The sequence below is a fragment of the Arachis duranensis genome, chromosome 5 (genome assembly GCF_000817695.3).
Source record: "Arachis duranensis cultivar V14167 chromosome 5, aradu.V14167.gnm2.J7QH, whole genome shotgun sequence".
Classification (NCBI taxonomy): domain Eukaryota; kingdom Viridiplantae; phylum Streptophyta; class Magnoliopsida; order Fabales; family Fabaceae; genus Arachis; species Arachis duranensis.
This window is the reverse complement of record NC_029776.3, coordinates 96,420,303-96,431,004: the sequence shown is the minus strand read 5'-3', so window position 1 is coordinate 96,431,004 and position 10,702 is coordinate 96,420,303. Positions and strand designations below refer to the sequence as shown.

The 10,702-nt window shown below is 31.9% G+C and overlaps 1 protein-coding gene across 1 annotated transcript; it reads left to right on the top strand.

Annotated features, from left to right (window-relative positions):
* The first annotated feature begins 571 nt into the window (after window positions 1-571).
* LOC107490459 (uncharacterized) lies at window positions 572-4,186 on the top strand. Its single transcript, XM_016111242.1, has 7 exons — window positions 572-815; window positions 909-1,071; window positions 1,212-2,340; window positions 2,599-2,841; window positions 3,000-3,086; window positions 3,158-3,275; window positions 3,399-4,186. Exons 1-7 carry the CDS (start codon window positions 572-574, stop codon window positions 4,184-4,186), a joined length of 2,772 nt encoding a protein of 923 aa, XP_015966728.1.
* The last annotated feature ends 6,516 nt before the right edge of the window (window positions 4,187-10,702 follow it).

The window sequence follows — 10,702 nt, the reverse complement described above, 5'->3', positions numbered from 1 at the left end:
GTGATTTGCATGCTGTTCATGTAGACCATGCACAACATGAGGATTTGGAAGGCTGGACTCAAGTGATTAGGAAAGAAAAGTATAAAATGGGTCAAAAGCCTTCTCCTAGCACCCATCAGGTTCAACCAAAAGCAAAGAAGACTCCTAACAAGGCTACCAATACTTGGACAAGGCCTAATCACCAACGTACAACACATGCTACTGGATCCAAAGTAAAATTAAGCAGGGGCATCAATATTGGAAAACCGGTAAGTGTGACTTCTTCAGGGATCCGGCACAACGTTCATCATCAACAGCAAGGTGAGACAACAAATGGCACTGTGTGAAAGCGTCATCGTCCAAACTCTTTGCAGAATTCACCAATAGATAAGGATGGAGAATCGATGGCGGGTGTGGCGCAAGTTTTGACGGAAAAAATTGGGCTGCAACTTGAGAGTCCATTAAAGGCAGGATCATCGAAGACAGGGACATCATGTTGAGTCTCGGGTTTGTTATTGGAGCTCCCTTTTTGCTGTTTTTTATGGATAGTTTCAATATCATAGCCTGGAATGTGAGGGGTGCGTCTAACAAGATGGCCCGTGTGCATTGCAAAAATTTGGTGAGAATATATAAACCATCTTTCTTCTTTCTCTTTGAGACTCATACCATGTTTAGTAATTTGAAGAATTTTTGGGATAAGTTGGGTTTTCATTGTGTTGGTATTGAGGAAGCAGTAGGATACAGGGGTGGCATTTGGTTTCTATCTTCTATTGCTAATGCTTCTTGTGTGATTATTGACCAAATTGACCAATGTATCACAGTGAAAGTGAGTGTGGGTAACTTAGTTTGACTTTGTAGTGCAGTATATGGGAGTCCTCAATTCGAAAAAAGAAGTATGCTTTGGAATCATTTGCGTGCTATTAATTCAGGCCATAATGGACCGTGGATGGCCGTTGGTGATTTTAATGAGATTGTGGCACCAGACGAGAGTACATGTGCTTATTTTTCTTCTCACAGAGCTAGTCTATTAGCTACTACTCTAGATGACTGTAAGCTCTTTGATCTTAAAGTGACTGGTAGGAGATATACTTGGTATAGAGGAGTTTAGGCTGGTAGGAACTTGGTTAAAAATTTGGATAGAGCTCTAATTAATGAGGCGTGGATGACAATATTTCTTGAGGGTTATTCTGAAATTCTTAGCAGGCTTTATTCTGATCATTGTCCTATTTTAGTTCATTGTCATGGTGGCCCCAGAGTGAAAATTCTCGTTCTTTTAGGTTCCAAGCTGCGTGGGCAACACATTCTTCTTATAAACATGTTATGAGTAAGGCTTGGAATCAAGAGTTTGGAGGCGTTACTGAAAGGCTTAAGATAGTTCAACATGCTTCTTTGGACTTTAACTCAAATATTTTTGGAAATATTTTTGTGCGAAAAAGTAAGCTAGAATATCAAATTGATCAGATTCAACGGCGTGTGGAGGTTACCAATGTGTTATCTCTGAGAATTAAAGAAGCTGAACTGAGGGAAGATTATAATAGGCTTTTATTGCAAGAAGAACTTTTTTGGTACCAAAAATCTAGAGAGCAGTGGGTCAAGTATGGGAATAGAAACACTAAATTCTTTCATCTTCAGACTTTGGTGCGTAGAAACCATAATAGAGTATATGGATTATATGTTAGAGATGGGTCTTGGTCTACTGATCCATATATTCTCCAAGAAGAAGCCCTCTCTTTTTACAAGAATCTCTTTGGTACAACGGAAGAGGTTGAGGTTGATTGTTTAGGGGATGTTCCGATGCCCACTCTAAGCACTGAGGCTTGTGCTAGGTTAACTAACCCTGTCTCTTTTGCGGAAGTCAAGTCAGCAGTATTCAGTATGAGCTCTTTTAAGGCTCCTGGTCCAGATGGCTTTCAAGCTTATTTTTTTAAAGAATATTGGGAGATAGTAGGCACTGAGATTTGGAATATTGTCTGGAGTACTTTTTTGGGAGAGTACTTAAATTCTAGCATCATGGAAACTCTGATTGTACTTATTCCTAAAATTGATAACCCTACCTTTATGAAGGATTTCAGGCCTATTAGCTTGTGTAATGTTGTTTATAAAATTATCACCAAAGTTTTGACTAATCGACTTCGGCCTTTTCTTTCAGATATTGTGAGTCATTTACAAGGAGGTTTTATTCCGGGTTGTGGTGCTCCTGATAATATTATTGTGGCCCAAGAAATTCTGAATTTCATGAAGCACACAAAATCCAAGCAAGGTACTCTTGCTTTTAAAATTGATCTTGAAAAAGCTTATGATAGGGTGGATTGGAGGTTTTTGGAGAGTACTCTCGTTGCTTTTGGTTTTCCTATCATCACTGTTAATTTAATTATGAATTGTGTCCGTGCATCATCTCTTTTCTATTATGTAGAATGATTGGATAGTTTTGCTCCTAGAAGGGGGCTTAGATAGGGTGATCCAATGTCTCCTTACTTATTTGTGCTTTGTATGGAAAGACTTGCTTGCTATATATCTAATAAGGTGGCCGAGGGTATGTGGAAACCAGTTTCTGTCACTAGGGGTGGCCCAAAATTTTCTCATTTGATGTTTGCAGATGATCTCTTACTCTTCTGTCAGGCTACAAAGAGTCAGGTTCAAATGGTCATGCATTCTCTTAACATGTTTTGCAAGGCATCTGGCATGAAAGTGAATCTTGAAAAGTCTAAAGCTTTTTGTTCTAAAAATGTGACTGCTCATAGAAGAGATATTTTTACTAGTGTTTCTTCAATACGGTTTGCTTTGGACTTAGGAAGATATCTTGGAGTTAACCTTAATCATTCCCGTACCAGTAGGGCTTCTTTTCATTCGGTGATTGAAAAGGTGAGGGAAAGATTAGCTAATTGGAAAGGAAGGCTTCTAAATAAAGCAGGGAGACTTTGCCTGATCAATTCTGTTGCAGCATCCATTTCTGTCTATCATATGCAGATATCTTTTTTCCAAATTGGGTTTGCGATAAATCGTCTTCTATGATGAGACAGTTCCTTTGGAAGGGTCAAGTTGATGGTAGAGGTCTTTCTCTTGTTAATTGGAGGACCGTGATCACTCCAAAGAAATTTGTGGCCTGGGTATTAGAGATCCTGCATGTGTTAATATATCTTTACTTGGTAAATTAGTTTGGCAACTTTTTCATTGTCAGGACAAGCCTTGGGTTGCTCTATTGAGGGCAAAGTATCTGAAGAATGAAGGAGTTTTAGATGGCCCTGTCCCTTGGTGCGTTGGGTCACTTGATCAATCTTTTTGGTTTGACAATTGGAGTATTGAGGGCCCAATTGCTCAAGATGTCCCTTTTGTACATATATTTGACTTTGATTTAATTATTAGAGACGTTTGGAAAGATGGTCAATAGAATCTCCATGATATTTTCTCTATCATTCCAGAAGATGTCAAACAGCGTTTGAATGCTTATAATCCAGATTTGAATGCTGGAGAGAATTCGGGTTGGTCGTGGGGTGTGGCATTTTCTAGACTTTACTCAGCTAGGAGTGGGTATAGTTGTCTAGGCAAAAGAAAGTTTGGCTGGAATGAGCATGATAGGTGGTTGTGGGTATGGCGACTGCATATTCCTGAGAAGTACAAGTTCTTAATTTGGCTCAGTCTTCATAATGCTATTCCTACGGCAGAGTTTCGTTTGGGTCGTGGCTTAGCTTTATCTAGCACCTGTCATCGGTGTCAGAATGGTTCTAAATCCATTCTTCATTGTCTTCGGGAGTGCCCTAGTGCCAAGGAGGTCTGGAACCTTTTAGGCCTGTATTCAGATAACTCGGATTTACATGATTGGCTCTACAGAGGTGCAAGGAGTGGAGATATTTTTCTTTTCTTTTTGACCATCTGGTGGATTTGGAGAAGCAGGAATCATGATTTATTTATTAATATAGATGATTCTTGGAGTGCTAATAAAGTGGTGAGTTTGATTCGTAGTTCAATAAGGGAGTTTCACACTATTTTTGCTATGCATCAATCTTTGTCTCCTCCTTCGCTTTGTTTGCATTGGGTTCCACCTCCAGTTCATTCTGTTAAATTGAATTGTGATGCTAGTTATTTTGTTCCTTTGGGCTATGCTAGGTTTGGTTGTATCATTCGCAATCCTGATGGATGTTGGTTGAAAGGTTGCATTGGAAAAGTCGAAGTGTGCAGTGTTCTTTTGGATGAATTGTATGCAATTTAAAGAGGTTTACTTCTTGCTTGGGAGAGTGGATTTCGTGAGGTTATTTGTGAAACAGACTATTTAGAAGCTCTTTTCTTGATAAACCAAAGAATGCTTGGTAAGAATATTTCGGAATGAGATTTGGCAAAGCATATACAGGAGATTATGAATTGGAATTGGAGAGTATCTATTCTTTTAATTAAGAGGAATGCAAATAGTGTTGCAGATTGTATGGCTAAAGCAGCTGCTTCTGTCGCGGACATTCACTCGAATTGGAGCCAACCATGGAGTGAGTTTCAACATCTAATAGATTTAGATATAAACCTAGCCAATTAATTTAATTTTGTCTCTTTCTTTTTCTTTTTTTCTTCTATTTAGTCCAAAAAAACACTTATTAACTGTTGGCCGTGTTTACCGGATCTTTAATCAAACAAACAAGCAAATCATGTCAGTTGACTCAAAATCAAAATGTCGCAATTGAATTCAACTTGAAAACTACTCAAAGGTTAGAACAGAAATTACGTAGTAACTACTGTAAATAAATAACCAATTCATGATCAAAACCAAAGACTATATATATAATATATCAGGATGGTAAATATGTCATACTCAAATTAACATATTTTTAATCCAAATCTTACAAATAACATTGTTATGGATTATATATAATAAAAATATTTTAAGAAAAAAAAAGTTATGTATCAAACATCTCTTATATCCTTATTATATATAATAAATTATATATTATATAATTATATAAATATGTGATTTTTGTAACTATTTAAGTATACAGATATAATCAGATAAAAGTTCTAAATGAATTAGATTTATATATAAGATATTATATATTCCCCTGACTTTTACTCCATATTAAATTGTAAAAATTGTCATATTAGTGGCGGAGAATAGAGAGTTACATAAAAGGTCTCATTTCCAATTGCTACTAACTAAGAAAAATATTAGGGCAAGTTGTTTGAATAAGATAAATGGCAATTAAAATTACTCACATACAATTTTTACAGAAAAGTTATTCAAATATTTTTTGTCATATTAGTATTTAGTATTTTATTGTATATGATATGGTAGGTAAAAATAAAAAATAAATATGAGATGTGTGTCATGTATATTTTGTTAGGATCTAGAATTTGTTATATTATAAAAAATAGTTATATAAAGAAAAAATCACATGTGAAAAAATAAAATTAAAACTGTAATTTCATATCACACATAATATTAAATACAAATTTAATAATAAAAATAAAGTGATAAAATATAAAAAAATCTTATTATAAATAGTTTTATTTTGATAAAAAAGTCCTATAAACTTTTTAAATAGTTTTATTTTAATAAAGCAATCAAATCAGTTTCTTTATATTTTATTTTTTTTATATTAAAAAAGGTAAAAAATATAGTATTTAACAAAATAAAATATGTTAATTCTTTAATTTGGAGTTTATTTAAGATTAAGTTAAATATGTAACTGCTACTACAGGGTCACACTATTATTAATATCACACACAATACTATTAATAAAATTCTTATCTTTTCTATGAATTAAAAAAATTAATCCTAACAATTAAATTTAAAAAAATTAAAAAAAAGTACAAACTAAATAAATAATGTAGAAATAAAATAATTTATCTAGTAGATTAAATTAAAACTTTTTTTATTTTATTTTATTTAAAGTAGTAGGTGCATTCTAAAAAAAATAATAAAATAACTTAATTTTAACTCATGTCACAAATTAATTAAGTTAGGTTGGTCTACTTGTTAACTCGTTAATCTATATTAGAAATTTAAATTTCATCTTGTGAATGTGTGATAGATTAATCATAGCGATGAATTAGTTTTTTGTCAGTTGGAATGAAGAATACAATAAAAAAAACAAAATAAAATTTATATAGCCAAAACAACGTAAAAAAGAAGACATTAGCGATTTCCATAGAATTATTAAAAAAAGTATATATGGATAACTCTTTTATAAAAGTTGTACATGGATAATTTTGATTGCCATTTATTTTATTTAAGTAATTTGTCTAAAATATTATGTATCCAATGGCTACTAATTAAGATAAATTAATTAATATTTTAAATTTAATTTATTAATTGAGATTATTATATTTTTTTCTCTTCATTTTAAAAAGTGATTACTTCTTGAATTTCAAATTTTTTATCGTCATCATCACCATACACAAATAGTGGTGGCAATGGGTAGAGTCTGGATCCAACCCTAACTTTATTTGCGGGTTGAGAATATCTCAATTCTAATCTTATCTGTTCTTAATCCACGGATACTCTACGGGTTACCAAAAAGATGCAATATTATTATATAACATGGTGATAATTTAAAGGTGAATTCTACCCAACCCCCTCTAAAATAACATGTAAGTTACCATTCATGATGTATCACATTTTAATTGGTCATTATCTTAATTATAATTGGGTTATTTTATAATTTATTATTTGAGATGGATAATGGTATAATTTTTTAAAATATCAAAGTCCCACTCCTGTTAATTGAAGGACACTCCTCTATTTTTTCTTCATCAAGTAACTTCGGTCCTTTCAAGCATTGCCGTCACGGTTGTAACAAAGAGTGCCGACGTCGTTGCCACTGCCCTCTTACGCAATCTCTTTTTCATCATCCTTAATGACGTCATTGAATTCCCGTCGCCTGTAACTTCACCGTTCTTCCCAGTATAGCAGCGCCCATAACTTATCGAGTGAGAGGATAGGAGATAGCGATGATGCCAGCGCTGGCTATACCGGGAAGGATGGCGAAGTTACGGGCGACGAAAATTCAACGATATCGTTAAGGGATGATGCACTCAAGAAAAAGAGATTGCGTGAGAGGGCAGTAGGTAGCGACAGCAGGACAAAATTGACACGATTTTAAAAAGTTAGGGACTTAAATAGGACGAAAACGTTGGGGACAAAAACGATACATAGAAATAAATTTTAATTTTATCCTTCAATAATATCAAAGTTTTTACTATACATAATATTCAATTATTTCTAATCACATCTAAGTAAATTACACTTAATCACATTACCTTTATTTTAAATAAATTAATTTTTTATAATTTTACTTTTAAAAATTTTTAGTTATCATGAAATATTTGTAGAATGATTAGTATATAAATTTTTGAAAAAGAAAAAAATAATATATATATATAATAAAATATAAATTATACCTTTTGTCTCTAATGTATCAAAATTCTTTAAAATTATAAAAAAATAAATTTATTTAAAATGAAAGTAATGTGATTAAGTGTAATTTATTTAGATGTGATTAAAAAATAATTGAATACTATGTATAGTAAAAAATTGATATTATTGAAGGATTAAATTAAATTAAAATTTATTTTTATGTATCATTTTTGTCCCCAACGTTTTCGTCCAATTTAAGTCCCTAACGTTTCAAAATCGTCTCAATTTTATCCGCCGTCAATTCTGTTAACGGATCCTAGGACAACATTGAGTCAATTTTAAAACGTTAGGTACTTAAATACGACGATTGAAACATTAGGGACAACTTTGGGACTTACCTCAAACGTTGGGGACAAAAACGATACTTTACTCTTTTATTTTTTAATTCTTTTCCCACTATCTCATCAATCTCTTCTAACAATTAGCAAACGGTTAATTTTATTTTTCAAATTTAAATCAATCCAATTAGATCATAATTTAAACTACAATTTTTTATATACTCTTTTTGAGTACTAATTGATCAAACATATCTATTATAAAAAAAATTAAATTAAATTATAATCCAATTAACTTGATTTAAATTTAAAAAATAAAAATAACTGTTTGCGAGGGATTGATGGGATAGTGAGGAGAGAATTAAAACGGTTGTCTCTCACGTGGATAGTGAGAAATAACCGTTTCAATTCTCTTTCCACTATCCTATCAATTTTTTTAAGTATTAGTTGATCAAACATATTCATTTTTATCTCTTCTACCAATCTTTTTATTTACTAATTGCATGCTAAAAGTTTGGATTATTGATAATATTAATATTTTTTATTATTTTCAATTTTTTTTTAAAATACATGTATCTCGTTTACAATACACACATTTTGCGTCCACTTGTTTTATCTCGTTTACCCTGTAAACAAAATAAGAGAAGGATATTTATTTTAATAAATATTTTTTAAATTATTTATTTCGATAATTATTATAATTAAATTTATTTATTAAAATAAAAAATCACCCCAGTTTACTTTTGTTTAAAAAAAAACCCCAATGTCCAATGGCCCAACCCAGTTTTAGTGGCCCATTCTCTCTCCTAACCCTCTTTTCATTCATTTCAATTGCAACCTCCAACTCTTCTCATATGAAGAAGCATGTAGAATAAGCGAGATTAGATTGAATTTGGTTCAAAAATCATTTAGTTATCTAATTTTATTGTTTTACTAATTTATAATTTTGTTCTTTGTCAAAAAATAAAAAGATTTGTTTATTCAAAACTAAAATTATTTATTTAAAAAAATAAAATCTACATCCTATTATTATATTTACCAATCAATAATTAAACTCTGTTGCTACTAAGAGATGCACACTTTTACATTATCATCATAGAAATACATAATATCATGCAACATGCAATGTGCTGTCTGGATTTTTATGAGGTGGAAATTAGACTTAAAGTATTAATTTCAAATAGAACGCCAAAATTCTAATTGAATTGCAAATGTTGAAATAAAGTTTAAAGTGTTTGCAAAATGAAATTATATATCACTGGAGGAAACTAAAATGGAACTTTGAGAAAGAAATGAAAATCCCACATTCCCACTATCAGCGTTTATATGGTCATTCTTAGGTTAGTTAAAATAAAAATATAAAAATAAAAAATTATTTGAAAAAAGAACCAGAGCCAAAGATAATAGTATTGATCGTTGGTCGTATATAATCATTATCATAGTTATCAGAACCAAACTGATAATGTTATATGACCGGGTTATCAGGTTATTGGTTTAATCGGTGGGTCACTAATTCACCCGATTAACTCGGTCATAACTAAAAAAATATAAAATTATATTAATAAAATTGAAATAATGTCTAAAAACTTAAAATGCTAGTCTTACAAACATTAATAATCAAATATCAAGTCTTAAACATAACTAATAATCTAAAAGAAGAGTTAATAAACTTATTTCTAGTATAAAATATGTTCTCAATTTAAATCAACAAGAGCAAGTTAAGGATAATACAATCATTAAATCAAGTCCAAAGGGTGAGCTCAAAAGTCGACATCAACATCTTCATAGGGCAAATTAGGAGCTTGCTGATGATGCTTGTTCATGAGATGGTGGCGTTTCTGATGGTGTTTGAGATGAAGCCATTTTTAAAATTCTAGCAAAGAAACCAAAAATATTTTCAACAACAAAGGATTTGCTTAAATCAGTTTTTAAGCAACACAACAACCACCACCATTTCACCAAAGTTCCCTGATTCAACTAACAGCAACTCTAAACAAACCAGCAATAAACAACAACAGCTCTAGAAAAATCACAGTAAAATACAATAGCAATTAGCAGCAACCAGCAACTAAAAAACTATATACCAAATTACCAACACAACAACCAGCAACAGCAACAGGAAAAATACAGCAACCAGCAACAATTCAACAGATTTTAACCAGCAATATTACAACAGATTTTAACTAATATACCAACCAACAACCAGCAACAATACAATTCAAGAACAAATTTAACTAATATATCAACCAGATTTTAACTAATATACCAATTCAAGAATAGATTTTAATTAATATACCAACCAACAACCAGCAACAATACAATTGAAGAACAATTTTAACTAATATATCAACAGATTCCATAACAATAGTCAATAGGTCAATAGCAGAGGCACTGACCTGAGGGAGCACATGCTTTGAGCTTTCTGGCGACCAGGTGAGACACCGAAAAAGGACAGAAGCAAAAGCAGTGAAGTAGAAAAAGAAGAAGCACAACCCAGAAACGACCAATATAACAACGAACACGGCGAGGTGAGGGGAGAAGCAGTGACGGCTGGGAGAAGTAACGACGCTGCGGAGAGTGACAACGAGGGTGACGAAGAGACGAGGTTGACTGAGGAGGGTATCGACGGTGACTGGTCACCGATTTTCATCAAAATCCGTCGAGTTGAACCGGGTTTCACCGGGTCAATTGCATGACCGATTCAACGTGTGGCTCGACCTGAATAGATGACTAGGTAACCGAGTTTCCAATCAAACCGGCCGGATCGAACCGAATCTGATAACTATGATCATTACTTTCTAATTCATGCATCATGCATGAGGTTATTGTAGGTATTATTATTATTATTATTATTATTATTATTATTCTAATAGTATTATTATTTTTTCACAATAATTTATTTTTAAGTTAGAAAATTTGTATTTTATGTTAATATTTACTAAATTATTATTTATTTTTAAAATATTTACTAAATTATTATTAATAATAAGTATATTTGGAGTCTTAAATATTTATTAATACTTTAAAAAAATGAAAAATAATATTACTATTA